The 16,392-nt window shown below is 36.2% G+C and overlaps 1 protein-coding gene across 1 annotated transcript; it reads left to right on the top strand.

Annotated features, from left to right (window-relative positions):
* Window positions 1-2,384: 2,384 nt before the first annotated feature.
* LOC141301498 (uncharacterized) lies at window positions 2,385-12,156 on the top strand. The gene is made up of 10 exons (XM_073831695.1): window positions 2,385-2,756; window positions 2,863-3,014; window positions 3,089-3,294; window positions 3,517-3,595; window positions 4,980-5,066; window positions 7,758-7,862; window positions 7,949-8,020; window positions 10,842-11,047; window positions 11,136-11,392; window positions 12,145-12,156. Exons 2-10 carry the CDS (start codon window positions 2,899-2,901, stop codon window positions 12,154-12,156), a joined length of 1,140 nt encoding a protein of 379 aa, XP_073687796.1. The 5' UTR covers window positions 2,385-2,756; window positions 2,863-2,898.
* The last annotated feature ends 4,236 nt before the right edge of the window (window positions 12,157-16,392 follow it).

Here is a 16,392-nt window from a genome sequence, read left to right as displayed (position 1 = left end):
TGAATTTCAATAATGCTGCCCCCATGATGACGTCATAATATGCAAATTAGATAAGAATATTTACACCCCACATCAACTTTTGGTGATGCCCAACATTTTTCTAATTTACAGTAGATCTCTATCTTTAAGCCCTTTGAAGCCACTAGCTTTTGAAATCTTGATGTCAAAATCCAGCATTTTTCAAAAAAAACCCTGGCGCCTAAAGGGTTAATACTGATGTGTGTGTTGAGTTTCATGAAATTCTAAGCAAATTAAGTACCCCCAAAACAAAGGAAAGGAAAGGAAAGTTAAAGTTTGACACGTTGCCATGGAACAGTATGTAACATATCATTGACCCCTTCACAGATTCGCATCGGCTGTGTTTTGACATTATTCTGATGAAGTTTGAAGCAAATCGGGTAATAGCAACCATGTTATTTCAAAGCATTTTTAATCGAGACACGCTTCCTGCCGACAGTTGGTGGCGCTATAACTTTGTCTCTTAATAGTCACATTTATGTGATCGGCATCATACAACAAAGAAACTTCTTAAGTTTGATCACAATCAGACAAAGTATGCAAAAGTTATTAGGCACTTCCTTTTTCTAATTTCTCGCCATAATTTCAAAGCCTCGCCACAGCCAAACCGTTCGAAATATCAAAAATCCCCTCACAATTTTTCATTCCCAATGTCTCTAGATCATGTTGACAGAGTTTGGTGGCATTCGGGTAAAAAACCTGGAACAAGTATATCAAATTCAAAAAAATGTGTTTTGCACAAAACTCTGAATAACCAACTTCCTTTCGGGATGAGCTAATGACATGCAGCGCAAAAATTGTTCAGCTTGATGAGTTCTATAGGTGTACCGAGTTTCATATGTGTACGTGCAAGTATGTGTGCTATATGGCCCTCAAAATTCCACGCCCAGGTACCAGTCTCTGTCCCGCAGTTTTTTAGCATGTTAAGGGCCCCGAAACCCCCCAAAACGTTGACGAAAAATAATAATAATAATAATAATAATTCTTAGAAAAACATTCTGGGCTCGGGCCCTGATAATAATAATTCTTATCATAATTCCTGAAACATGGTTATCTCCCAAGACTTCTCTTCTCTGGTTTATCTTCATCATCGTCAACAATGTATTTCTTTTAGAGGCAGTTCCTCAGATTTTAGAACTTTAGAGAGAGGTGTACCTCAAGGTTCTTCTCTTGGGCCTCTTTTGTTTCCTATTTTCATTAATGATCTTCCTCTTACCTGCACTGACTGTAATATCCAGCTGTATGCTGATGATACTGTGATTTATTATTCCAACTCAAATATCACTGCAATTCATAATTCACTACAGTTTGATGTTGACAAAGTTCTGTGTTGGTTGCAGTCTAATAAACTAGTACTCAACAAAACTAAATCGTATTCTATGTTATTTCACAAAACGAGCAGATCTCGGGTTCCTAATGATCTTAATCTTAAATTTAAGGACTCGTTACCACTTGAGCCTGTTAGGCAAATTAAATATCTTGGTCTTTGGCTTGACTCTAATCTTTCATTCAATACTCATATACATTCGATTATAAATAAACATTACTTATCGTTTAAAAATACTTTATCAATCAATTAGTTGTTTTAATTTTTCTGTTCATAAAAAAATGTTTCTCAATTATTACTTCCAATTCTTGATTATAGTGATATTATTAATCTAAATACCACAGCCACTAATGTTCAGCCTCTTAATGCTGTTTATAACAGTCTGTGCAGGTTTATTCTCCATTGTCCTTTAAGAACTCATCCCTGTCTTATGTATCACCGATTGTCCTGGTTTACTCCATCCTCTAGATGTCATTTTCATTGGTTATTGGTTATTTACAAGTGCATTCACTTTAGTTATTCTGATTATTTGAAACAATATTTAATTCCAGTCAGCTCTTCTTATAATTTACTCCATGATGATCAAATATTTTTTTTTGTTGTTCCTAGAATTAATAAAGAAAGTGGCAGATTTTCATTTAAATATAAAGCACCTTGTGATTGGAATAATTTGCCAGCTTCTATTCGATCCTTAACTTCCTTTTATTTGTTTAGAAATTCTCTTGTACATTACTTACAGAATACTTGTATTTGTTTCTGATTTTTGTTTGTATATGGTTAAATATTGTATTTCAGTATAAGTTTAATGCAATATTGTTAAATAACTTTAAAACATTAAAAATGTGAAGGATGCAGATTGTTGGGTGGTCAGGCAGCTTTTTGAGAGTTTGTGTAAGTGTGTGTGTGTGTGTGTGTGTGTGTGTGTGAATTGTTGTGTTGTCTTGTTTTTGTATTTACTTTATTGTATTGTTGTTTTACTGCATTGATGCAGTTTCATTACTGCACTGCTGTATCTGCCATGTTTGTATATATTTGTGTACATTGAGGACCCCCTCGAAAACGAGATGATTCATCTCAAGGGGCTTATCCTCTTAATAATACATTTTAAATTATGCTGAAGCTACTTCAGTGGCCCGGAGTCGTCACAAACATGACAGTGAGTATTTTTATTTTTTGTTCCAGTCTCCTTTTATTTTATTCACATTTTTTATTTATTCACATTATGCTTTATGTCATTTACCTTTTGAATATTTGTGATGCCCCTCATTAAACGTGCACGACTGTCCATTTGCAGGTTGAAGAATGGCTGGGGAGAAAACGAGGGGACAATGGTGTTTCAATTGCCGTAAAAGAGCATAAAAGGGCAGCATCACAAGTTGCAGAAGTGCCATTGTCAGACGAGCAGGAAAGTGTAAGTTTATAGTTGAAATTACTCCATAACAGCAAATTAAATATATTATGGGAAAGGCATAAAAGATGACAGAGACATTGTGTTTTTTTTTTTCTTCTGAGACCAGTGGTTCGACAAATACTTCAACGAGGTGCGGCCAGTAATGCTAAAAGAAAACGGCTCTGCTGATGATACAGAAGCAGTCAGCTCATTCTTTGTTTCAAGCACTGACAGGCCAATCTACAACCCCTCCAACGACTTGAAACGACTGCATGACAAGTAAGTGATATTATAGATATCTATATCTTTTCTTTTTATTCTGGTCTGTATACTTATGAGGCTCTGTGTTGTAGATATAATGTCCCCAGTGTGTCCTGTGGCTATGCATGTAGAGCAGCTGAGACAGCTGCCAAAAATCTGACGGAGGTGGAGAGGAATGCAGTGGCACGGCTCTTGGGCCACACACCAGAAACGGCCGAAAAACACTACAGGATGAGAACTCCGGCAGATGCATTTCTGGCCCAAAGAGTGGTTGAACAGCTTGCTAGAAAACCCCACGGTACGCAATCTGACATCTAATGAACGATTCTTATTCTTACATTTGCTACACTGAAAAAAATTATTATGGCCCAGTTAAATTAAGCATAAATAAATTTTGCTAATTTAAATAATTAAAATTTAGTTTTTGATTTTAAATAATAAGTATAAATTGTTTTATTAAGTATAAATATTAAATATTAAGTAAATTTTCACAAATGCACATTCTCCATGGCGCTATAAGGAGTTGGTCATGACTCAGGTTCACGGTGGGAACTTTTTATTCCGGAGCTGGAGTTTTCATCATTAAGTCGATTTACAAGGTGAGTAATATTTATGTGAGTAATAATGTAGTTTAGCACTGTTTTATTATTGTAAAAAGTTTTTTCGCTGTATAAATAATATCTTTGAGATAAATTCCACAGCGACCAACGATCACATATAACCATGGGCGTAAATCCCGGGGGGGATATGTCCCCCCCCCCCCCATCCGAGGGTTGTCCCCCCCCCTCTGAAAAAAATTTGTATAAAAAAAAGCACTCTCTCTTGTGAAAATATATGTATGTATACCTAAAATACTCGTGTAAGTAAAAAAAACCCCCGCAAAAAATGCATTTAGAAACAGTTGAGTTTCCCCTCCCCTTCCTCACAGTGGTTTGGCCCACTGCCTGCTCTACACACGAGTCAGGTGTGTGGCTGCGGCTCAATTAATGTTGAACTAGTAAGTAGGGTATTTTATTAACTTTAAATAAAGCGATTCTCTTTAATGTAGTTGATGCAGACTCATTCATAAATTGGTTGCGACACAAATGCTTATTACCGATGTAATTTTCCATGAATCTGCAATATTAGCGATTAAAATATTACTTATCTAGTTAACGTTAGTTTGTTTACCATAGCTTGTTGCATAATGCACTGCAACTAACACGCCAAAGCCGTTTCCCATGCATTGTTTTATTTTTGACGACTTGGCATAATGTTAACTTAACATTAATGGCCACAAATAGAATATTGATCAACAGAGGCCACTGTTAGTGGGTCCAGCCAAACAGACCCGGGTTCGAGGCCCGCTCGTCACGACTGTGAATAATTTCATTTAGCTGTGCATTTTCTAAATGAGCACTGTTTTACGTCCGAGCTGACCTCACTTTAAATAAAATTTTAAACCTTTTTTTAATTCCTTGTTTTTATTGTTGTGTATCTTTATAAGTACAATTTGACTGTATTATTTTGTGTCCCCTTTAAAAATTGCTCATGAGAAATTTTATATTTCTACTGTTAAATGAAATTTACGCCCATGCATATAACTTACACAAATAAAACAAATATTACTTTTTTATGTGACGGAATGTACTTTTAAGATATTTTTGGATGAAAAGTAGTTTTATAAGCCTAAAATGCGCCGTTAGATGTATGCTGTATATAGATGTGTTTCATTCAAACTGGACGCCATCACATCGAAATCCAAATATTGCTCATAATGGAAAGTTAAAAAATGGACGAAGGTATATAAGTTATGTGGGGAATTTCCAGTTAGTTCCTATCGATAAATCTCACAATATAACATTGGATTTCTGAATGTTTTGGTGACACATGTTCACAATTGTAATCATGTGAACATGCCCCTTTTTGCTAGCTTTAATGGTGCAGCATGTAAACTGTCTTAAAATAGCAATAATAATTATTGTGTTTTTACTTTCATTTGAGGGACTCTCTGCATGTTCCTGTGACTAGGACACATACCATTTTCTTGATGCCAAAGGAAGTTTCCAGGTTCCCATGGTGTGACTTAAGGTAGTTTTCCTTAAATGTTATTATTTTAATGGTTTGCACAGTAAGTAATTTTATTTTACTAATCACTACTCATTACAGTATACAGATGACTTGGTAATGCTTTACAATACAGGTGTACAAATATGCATTAACTCATGCTTAACTAATGCAGGGATAATCATGAGTTAATACTTAACTGATTCATAGATTAAGTAATCAATAAATTGTTTTTAGTTAAATGTGTCATAGTGTATTTACTCCCTAATAACTTATTTTATTAACTAATAGTGTAAATTCATGTGTTAATTACCACAATGGGTTGAAGCCATAGCATTTCAACTTCCAATTGTCTGCTTTAATTAATCATTAGCTAATTATCTGCAAAGATTATGATAGTTATGAGGCACAGAACGTCTATGTTACGTAGGTAACCCTCGTTCCCTGAAGGAGGGAACGGAGACGTTACATTGGGATCTTGCTTGAGAGACCAATCATCTCTGAGCCTTATTCAAAAGGCCAATAAAATTGGCGAGTGGTGTGTGCGTGCCAGCCACACCCCCGTACATACGGGTATATAAGATGGCGGCGCGCACCACTCATTCAGGTTTTTGCTGAGGAGCCGATCGAGCCGGCGTCAGCGCGACGCCAGGGGCGTGGCAGGGGAATGTAACGTCTCCGTTCCCTCCTTCAGGGAACGAGGGTTACCTACGTAACCTAGACGTTCCCCTTCAGTCGAATCACTTCGACGTTACATTGGGAACTTAGACCCATGGAACAGGCCACGACCCTGACGCCGCGTAACGCACAACACCACGTGCAGACAGGCGGACGTGTCTGCAGGCGGATATGAACGTAACCTTCCCAACGCCCTGGGGGCCAAGTAGGGTACCCCACAGGGATGCCAGTTGTACTGAAGCAGGGGTTGGGGGGGCGGAGCACATGAGATCATTTTACATGTGGAATCAGAGTAATTCAATATATCAATAGAAGTCTAGGGATACACGAGGGAAACCAAGGCCTTCTGGCTGAACGAGGGAAAAAATACTGAGACATGTTGTCACAACCTTTCGGGGCGAAGGAGACCCGGCAGGAGCACAGTCAGAAACTACTCCGCTCTAGGCTGACTGCGGGGCATGGAGGACCCAGGTTCGCCGGAGGGAACAGCTGGGAAATGGCGTACGGATCCCGTAGGAATGGCGCAGCAAGCCGGCACCAGCCGATCTCCCATTTACCTGATGTCTATGTTAAGACACAGGAGGATACGGCCTCTACGCGGAGATTGTAGAACGTAGCGAAGGTGTTGGGTGTAGTCCAACCCGCAGCTCTGCAAATGTCTGTTAGAGAGGTGCCATGCTGAGATAGAGAAGTCCGCAGGGCTTTATGGGCCGGCGGTACGTTCTCTACCGTGACTTGGATGTCCCCCCCGGACCTCGCCGCGGTGGCCGAAAAGCATTGACGGCTTAACGACCGACCGCGGGAGGAAGGCGGGGGGAGCCGGCTCGCAAACGAGCCGCGGGACTTCAGCATGGCCATGGTCATGCTCTCACAGTGTGGGCATGAACCATCCGTGAACGCCGCTTCAGCGTGCTCGAAGCCCAAACACGTGAGGCAGCATTCATGTCCGTCCGATGAGGAGAGGAAAGTACCACACCCAGAAACGCACGGCCGAAAAGCCATTCTGAAAAGAACGTCTTAACAGCCATGAGAAATTGCTCTTTTGTGATCCCGGTTTGCCTAGGGAGGAGCCGCGGAATGCAAAAAGGCTTCTTGATGCCGTGAAAACGGCAGCCCGCAGGACCACGCTGGCGGCTGCCAAACAATGCTCTTTTGAAACACTTTTAGTTTTGGCAGCACGCCAGCGGGAGGGAGCATGAACTCCGAAGAACTCTGTAGAAGGTTTTTTTTTTCTGGAATAAGGCTCAGAGATGATTGGTCTCTTAAGCAAGATCCCAATGTAACATCGAAGTGATTCGACTGAAGGGGAACTATAATTTTTGAGTAATTTGTAATTGTGGATTTAGAATTAATACATCATGTACCCCAACAAGTAAAGTCATAACATAATGATAAATTTACAAACCATTAGCTTATGAGTAATTAAAGCAGACAACTGGAAGTTAAAGCGTATAGCTTTGACCACTGTGGTAATTAACACATGATTTTATATTATGAGTTAATAAAATTTTAAGTTATTAGTAAATACAAACTTTATGAAAACATTTAACTAATAACAATGTATTGATTATATATTCTATAAATCATAGAATATTAATTAGTTGCTGATGTAGTAATAATTAATAAATGGTTTAGTTCCTCATGAATTATACATTTACTTGTGATTATCTGTGCATTAATTAAGTGTAAATTAATGCATATTTGTGCATAAAGTGTTACTGATGACTTTAAAGGAGAAGTTCACTTCCAGAACAAAAATTTACTTACACCTGTCATCCAAGATGTTTGTGTCTTTCTTTCTCAAGAAACATGATTTCTTAACGACTGAGGAAAGAAATACACAAACATCTTGGATGACAAGGGGGTGAGTAAATTATCTGTACATTTTTGTTCTGGAAGTGAACTTCTCCTTTAATGTAAACTGGTAAATGTCTTTACTACTAATACATCCCCCGTTTTGCTAGCTTTAATGGTGCAGCATGTAAAATGTGTCTTAATCTAACAATATTAATTATTGTGTGCTTTGTTTCTTTTGAGGGACTCTCTGTACGTGCGTGTGAACACATACGATTTCCTTGATGCCGAAGGAATATTCCAGGTTCGCCACTTTCCTGAAGTTGTATTATTCCAGCAATATGCACAGTAAGTATTTTTAATATTAAAGTATTTTACAATAAACAGTTGACTTTAATGAAATGTATCATATAATATTATGTTATGTTCCACAGCTCACTGCTGTTTTCCAGAAAGGAGGTCTTCCTGGGAGGAAAGTGGTCAAATATTTCGGCTTTTTACAGGAGGTATATGTATTCATTTATCAATTGTCTTTTCCTTTCCCATATGTATTATTATTTAACACAGTGATGTCAAATACACTGTCTAGACAAAAATGTCTCTGCTTGAATTTAAAATCTTAAAGGATTTTTTTTTTAATTCTACTTAAATTTCAAATACTAAAAGGTTTATAGTTGCCCTAAAAATGAAAAATATGTCTTTCCAAAACCAGAAGACCTTAGTTTATCTTCAGAACCAAAAAAATTAAGATTTTTTCAAATGAAATCTGAGAGGTTTCTGGACTTGCATCGGCAACAATATAAGTGGCCCAAAAACGTACTAAGGACATAAGTGAAACCATTTATGTGACATCAGTTGTTCAACTGTATCTTTACAGAGCTACAAGAATAATGTTTTATGTGCAAAGAAAACAAAAATAACTTTATTCAACAATTCTTCTCCCTGCCTCCATTGTCAAGACTACAATGACATATGTGTGTGTTTTCCTCTGCTTATAAACATGGTTCTTGCATGTTCTACTATTTTGCCAATATCTTTAATGTGTTTCTTGGCCTAAGAACATTTCAGTTGAGTAGTGTTGCAGTCTATGCGGGGTTATAAAGCTCAGAGATCTCATTAAAAATATCTGAATTTGTGTTCTATTTGCAGGTTAGGGACAACATGAGGGTGAATTAATTAATCTAATTAATTAACTAACTAATCACATAATTTATTTTTGGGCAAACTGTCCCTTTAAAAAAAATAATAATTGGATCATTATTGCTGTGAATTTTTTTTAGCATGTTATATGTTTGGCATCATTTGTTTTAAAAAGTATAATGTTAAAAACATAATAAACACTGCAATAACATTGTAGAGATGGGGGAAGGGGATGTCATAGTTTAGGACTATAATTACCCCTGATTGTATAGATTTGTCAGTTTTCTTTCTCATCTGCTTCCTTTTACTTTAACCTAAAAAAAAAACTGCTGTTTATGATGACACACTGATGTGTTTTTGTGCATATTGGCTGGTAAATATCAGTTGATAACCAACCCTACTAATAACAGTTTCTTTTTATTTAAATATAGGACAGTCAAAGAGATGACTCCTTGAAAGACCCAGAAAACATCACCATGGGCAAACCTGTATAATACATTACAAATTGCAGTTTGTTGCTTGACATATGAACAGTTTTAGCACTATTGTTTTATTCACTATTGAATAAATACTATATACTGTTAAATCACTAAATACTGTCGCCTGTTTCCACATATTTTTAATTAATTTTGCAATTTAAAGTCAGCACTCAACAATGTGGCCTCTTTCACTTGTGAATTTTTGTTAATGTTTATTTTGTGAATGTGCAATGTTAAAGGGATAGTTCACCCAAAAATGAAAATTTGATGTTTATCTGCTTACCCCCAATGCATCCAAGATGTAGGTGACTTGTTTTCCTCAGAAAAACACAAACGAAGATTTTTAATGAAAACCGGTGCAGTCTGCCAGCCTTATCATGGACGTGGATGGGCACCAAACCTTTAAAAGTAAACAAAAACATGCACAGACAAATCCAAATTACACCCTGCGGCTCGTGATGATACATTGATGTCTTAAGACACGAAACGATCGGTTTTTGTGAGAAACTGAACAGTATTTATATCATTTTTTACCTTTGATACACAGCCACGTCCATCTGTCATGAGCACGAGTTTGGCATCAGTCACGTCACATGTGCACGCGCTTCTGGCGTAGAATACGCAAACGCCGTAAGGGGAAATCAGCGAAAAGTCCCGGATGAGTTTGCACAAGCAAACGTAATCTTTTAGCTTTAAATCGGTTTAAACAACCAGGATACGCGCAAGTAATTACCATTTTGTATAGCCACTATACCCACAATCTCTGTGCACTGTGTAAACAATGAGTGTCGTATACATGCGACAGATGGCTTCCGGCGTTTGCGTATTCTACGCTAGAGCGCGTGCACATGTGACGTGACTGATGCCAAACTCGTGCTCATGACAGATGGACGTGGCTGTGTATCAACGGTAAAAAATTATATAAATACTGTTTAGTTTCTCACAAAAAACGATCGCCGCAGGGTGTAATTTGGATTTGTCTGTGCATGTTTTTGTTTACTTTTAAAGGTTTGGTGCCCATCCACGTCTATGATAAGGCTGGCAGACTGCACCGGTTTTCATTAAAAATCTTCGTTTGTATTTTTTCTGAGGAAACAAAGTCACCTACATCTTGGATGCATTGGGGGTAAGCAGATCAAATTTTCATTTTTGGGTGAACTATCCCTTTAAGTAAGCACTTGTCTTCCAAACACTTGTTGTACATACAAAGAAACTGTTACTGAATATACATTTGATGACATTAAAACTAAATTCAAAACATTAAACTTGTTGTGTTATTTGCAAAGCCATTTAAGAACCTCTCATTCAGAAAAAATAAATAAGGTAAGTGATTAAAACAATTTTGAAATTTAGTCTACAAAATGTAATTATTTAAATGTAGCTAAAATAAATTGATTGCAACCACTTACCTTAAACATTTTTAGTAAATTCAATGAATATGTTTTCTTCAGAAACAAATAAATAAATTTAGAGGAAGTAGCATAATTAAATTGGGCTGAAATTACTCATTTTTTAATAAAAAGTTAACTAAATAAAATTTATTAAATCCAAATAAATGTGCTTGTTTAAATTTAGATCAAATCAATTGATTGCAACCACTAACCTTAAACATTTTTAGTAAATTCAATGAATCATTTTTTTTTCAGTCAGCAGTCTCTAATTTGCCCTTTCTTTCTTTAATTTATTCATTAATTCATTGATCTTACAGGCAAGGGCTTACTGGATCAACCAGCCGAGAGTCTGTGCTGGATGAGCAAACGGCTGTTGCCATTTTAATGCAGTCCTGGCCAGTGATTCTGGACGGGCCTCCTCCAAAAAGGACATGCCGGCAGCAAATTTGCAGACAACACGAGAGGCACTGCTATGACCGCTGGCGTAGCGAGCAGCTCAAGCTGAGTGAACAGCATGTTCTTGGTGAGTGTCCACACATGTGAAAGGTCAGTGAAATCTCAAAGTATTTGTAACCACAATGTCTAATGCTTTCAACGGCTTGTTTTTATAGAACATTTCGGACGACGACGGCCCTCGCAGTCAAAAATGGAGGCCTGGGTAGAAAAACAAGGCTGGTCAGCTAATGTCCCACAGGCTTCTGTTATCCTCCAGAAGTGGACACCCTTCGGCTCCCTTGACTCTGCCCCTGACAGTGACTTTGTTGGGAGAATGATCAGAGGACAAGGCTGGAAAGGACTGACTGTCAGGGACGTCCCTGAGAGGGGGTGTGCTGCTGTTTTGGCTAAAAGGGACTTTCAGAAAGGGGAGGTAATTTTTTTATTACCACGGCCAGCTGGTCAGCTGAGAAGAGGGGCTGGCGATTCATGCCTCCTCCCCTGATATAAAGCCGGGACATTTGTTCTTTTATAAGAACAAACAGAACAAGGCCATGTGCATTGATGCACACGAAAAAAATTGCCAGTGCCACCCTCTCTCTGTTTACTACGGACGATTGATTCAGCACTCCAGTAAAAGAGCAAACGTACGTCCTAGGTTGTCTACAATCAAGGGGATGTTGTGCTCTTTATAGCAGTAAGAGACATTTCGGCAGATGAGGAGTTACTTTATGATTATGGCAGTAAGAAAAAATCCTTTGCTGGGAAAGGACTGGAATTAGACTGGATGGATTTTTAATCAATAATCTGACCCTCATCCAGCTGCTCTCCAGAATTCACTACTTACACAAATTATGTCACTACTCGTCGTTCATCATAAAAAAAAAAAAAAAAAAAAAAAGATTTATTGTTTTATTTTTTTATTTTTTTTATAGTTCACTTTGTTTTAAAATCATTTATTTTAATACTTATTTTGGATTTATCAGTATGTTGAATATGCAAATCTCTCCAAGACTTGTTGTTTACTTGTTTTTACTGTTTTGTTTTTAAAATAAACTTCACTTGAGTTCTCAACCTTGGCTTGTCATCAGTTGATTTTTTTATTTTTATTTTCTATAATGTGCAGGACATTAAATCTGTATTCAACTTTTTTTTTTTTTTTCATTTGAACTTTTAATGTTACAGGTAGATGAGTAAGAGTTGATATCCTAAATTTTAATACATTTATAGTAATTAAATAATAAATATATAAGCTTGAGTTTAAACTTTAAAAAGACAACACCTTTTAATTTTGAAATTAATTTCTCAGAACAGATGTCCTTCCCCGTGTCACGTGGAGAAATGAGGTCAGGGTCCAAATGCAGGTGAGATGCTTTTAATATTTAAACAATAAACAAACAAAACAAAACAAAAGGTCAACACGGCACAACCAGACACGGCAAAGGCTAGAACACAGATAACTGGATACATACGATTAAGGTGAGCCCCCGACGGATAGGCCGGCCGCCTCGAGGGGGGTGGAAGTCAGACACTGGCATCATTCATCGACTTAGAATTTAGAGTAAATAATTGTGTTTTGTTAATTGTTAATACAATAAAATCATCATTTTACCCAAGTTGAGCCTATATAAAGATGTTTCTGTCAAATTAAAGCTTATTATTGTTATGAAGAATTTGTGATTTTTGGCTAAATCAACGCATGTGTTGAAATTTAACCACCAGCCAAATAAAACACAAAGCTGTTTGTGACTTTATGAAGACTATATTTTTCTGTTGCCCGAAGGGGTAGGGTCTCGTGGTGGGTGTCGTCGGATAGGAGCCGTGGAGGTCTAGGATCGACCCGAGTTTGGTGCGGTTCGGCGGTTCGGGCCCTATCTCCGGTCCCCGAAGGGGTAGGTTCTCGTGGTGGGTGTCGTCGGATAGGGGCGTAGGAGGTCTAGGATCGACCTGAGTTTGGTGTGGTTCGGCATATTCGGCCGAGTTATAGCCGGTCAAAGTCATCATTTTACCCATGTTCAGATGTTTCTGTCAAATTAAAGCTTAAAGCTTATTATTGCTATGAAGAATGTGTGATTTTTGGCTAAATCAACGTTGTGTTGAAATTTAACCAGAATATTCATGTTTTATTGCATTTTTGGTCTCAATATTATTATTAAGCTTCTATTTTAATGTACAGCTCCATAGTACCTCAATATTAAAATAATTAGATATAGCTATAGATAATATTTATTTTATATAATTATATTTATCTATGTTTTGTATGTATTTATGATAAAATATTACTTATTTAATGTTTCATTAAAATGTAAGACACCAAATGTTACTCAACTACTTGTAATATTAGGGTCAAATGAAAAGCTTATAATAAAATGAAAAACAATGAATCATATTTCCATAAAGATGTTGAATACAGGTTTAATGTTCTACACATAAAAGACAAATAATCAACTGATGACAAGCCAAGGTTGACAACTCAACTGCACTTTATTTAAAAAAAACAAAAAAAAACAAAGCAAAACAAAAAACAGTAAAACCAGATAAAGAGAGCTAAATAACAGGACAACAAAATGTTGATTACACAATGAACAGTACTACAACATAAAATGAATACTGCTTCTTATAGTTGCAATGTTTCTCTTTGTTTTTATATTTTATCACTACATTTTCATGTACAGTATTCAAACATTATACAAATAAAAATGAGCTGATATTTTATTTTGTTGGTCCCCTTAGTGTATCGACTATAAACTGTATCTATAAAGGATATATATATATATATATATATATATATATATTTAACCACCAGCCAAATAAAGCACAAAGCTGTTTAATATAAGTTTTATAAAAGACTAGATTTTTAATAATTTTTTTATAAATGTACTATATATATACATTAGAGTAAATCATTGTGTTGATTCGGCCGAGTGACAGCCGGTCAAAGTGTGGGGTTTGGGGGACCCTATCTCCGGCCCCTGGAGGGCTAGATTCTCGGGGTGGGCGACGTCCGATAGGGGCCTTGACGCTCTACCATCGACCCGAGTTTGGTGCGGATCGGCCGCGGCATTCGCGTGCTATAGCGTTTTGAAAAAAACGCATGAAAAAGACAGTTTAAGAACAGGTTAGCCCATCCGCCTTTCCTCCGGGGAAGGGCTCGGCACGCTGTCAGGCCGGGAAAGGTGAGCCCCGGCGTATATGCCGGCCGCCTCAAGGGGGGTGGAAGTCAGACACTGGCATCATTTATCGACTTAGAATTTAGAGTAAACAATTGTGTTTTGTTAATTGTTAATACAATAAAATCACCATTTTACCCAAGTTGAGCCTATTTAAAGATGTTTCTGTCAAATTAAAGCTTATTATTGCTATGAAGAATGTGTGATTTTTGGCTAAATCAACGTTGTGTTGAAATTTAACCAGAATATTCATGTTTTATTGCATTTTTGGTCTCAATATTATTATTAAGCTTCTATTTTAATGTACAGCTCCATAGTACCTCAATATTAAAATAATTAGATATAGCTATAGATAATATTTATTTTATATAATTATATTTATCTATGTTTTGTATGTATTTATGATAAAATATTACTTATTTAATGTTTTATTAAAATGTAAGACACCAAATGTTACTCAACTACTTGTAACATTAGGGTCAAATGAAAAGCTTATAATAAAATGAAAAACAATGAATCATATTTCCATAAAGAAGTTGAATACAGGTTTAATGTTCTACACATAAAAGACAAATAATCAACTGATGACAAGCCAAGGTTGACAACTCAACTGCACTTTATTTAAAAAAAAAAAACAAAAAAAACAAAGCAAAACAAAAAACAGTAAAACCAGATAAAGAGAGCTAAATAACAGGACAACAAAATGTTAATTACACAATGAACAGTACTACAACATAAAATGAAGACTGCTTCTTATAGTTGCAATGTTTCTCTTTGTTTTTATATTTTATCACTACATTTTCATGTACAGTATTCAAATATTATACAAATAAAAATGAGGTGATATTTTATTTTGTTGGTCCCCTTAGTGTATCGACTATAAACTGTATCTATAAAGGATATATATATATATATATATATATATATAACCACCAGCCAAATAAAGCACAAAGCTGTTTAATATAAGTTTTATAAAAGACTACATTTTTAATAATTTTTTTATAAATGTACTATATATATACATTAGAGTAAATCATTGTGTTGATTCGGCCGAGTGACAGCCGGTCAAAGTGTGGGGTTTGGGGGACCCTATCTCCGGCCCCTGGAGGGCTAGATTCTCGGGGTGGGCGACGTCCGATAGGGGCCTTGACGCTCTACCATCGACCCGAGTTTGGTGCGGATCGGCCGCGGCATTCGCGTGCTATAGCGTTTTGAAAAAACGCATGAAAAAGACAGGTTAAGAACAGGTTAGCCCATCCGCCTTTCCTCCGGGGAAGGGCTCGGCACGTCGTCAGGCCAGGAAAGGTGAGCCCCCGGCGGATATGCCGGCCGCCTCAAGGGGGGTGGAAGTCAGACACTGGCATCATTTATCGACTTTACATTTAGAGTAAACAATTGTGTTTTGTTAATTGTTAATACAATAAAATCATCATTTTACCCAAGTTGAGCCTATTTAAAGATGTTTCTGTCAAATTAAAGCTTATTATTGCTATGAAGAATGTGTGATTTTTGGCTAAATCAACGTTGTGTTGAAATTTAACCAGAATATTCATGTTTTATTGCATTTTTGGTCTCAATATTATTATTAAGCTTCTATTTTAATGTACAGCTCCATAGTACCTCAATATTAAAATAATTCGATATAGATATAGATAATATTTATTTTATATAATTATATTTATCTATGTTTTGTATGTATTTACGATAAAATATTACTTATTTAATGTTTTATTAAAATGTAAGACACCAAATGTTACTCAACTACTTGTAATATTAGGGTCAAATGAAAAGCTTATAATAAAATGAAAAACAATGAATCATATTTCCATAAAGAAGTTGAATACAGGTTTAATGTTCTACACATAAAAGACAAATAATCCACTGATGACAAGCCAAGGTTGACAACTCAACTGCACTTTATTAAAAAAACAAACAAACAAAAAAACAAACAAAAAAAAACAAAGCAAAACAAAAAACAGTAAAACCAGATAAAGAGAGCTAAATAACAGGACAACAAAATATTAATTACACAATGAACAGTACTACAACATAAAATGAAGACTGCTTCTTATAGTTGCAATGTTTCTCTTTGTTTTTATATTTTATCACTACATTTTCATGTACAGTATTCAAACATTATACAAATAAAAATGAGGTGATATTTTATTTTGTTGGTCCCCTTAGTGTATCGACTATAAACTTTATCTATAAAGGATATATTTATATATATATATATTTAACCACCAGCCAAATAAAGCACAAA

The sequence above is a fragment of the Garra rufa genome, chromosome 25, assembly GCF_049309525.1.
Source record: "Garra rufa chromosome 25, GarRuf1.0, whole genome shotgun sequence".
Taxonomy (NCBI): domain Eukaryota; kingdom Metazoa; phylum Chordata; class Actinopteri; order Cypriniformes; family Cyprinidae; genus Garra; species Garra rufa.
This window is presented reverse-complemented; position numbering and strand designations above follow the sequence as displayed.

Bases quoted from the DNA above. Each gene is read 5' to 3' on its own strand.
- LOC141301498 (XM_073831695.1), top strand. From the start codon at position 2,899: ATGCTAAAAGAAAACGGCTCTGCTGATGATACAGAAGCAGTCAGCTCA. The intron at 3,015-3,088 runs GTAAGTGATATT...TCTGTGTTGTAG, and splicing joins TTGAAACGACTGCATGACAA to ATATAATGTCCCCAGTGTGT. The intron at 11,048-11,135 runs GTGAGTGTCCAC...TTGTTTTTATAG, and splicing joins GAGTGAACAGCATGTTCTTG to AACATTTCGGACGACGACGG.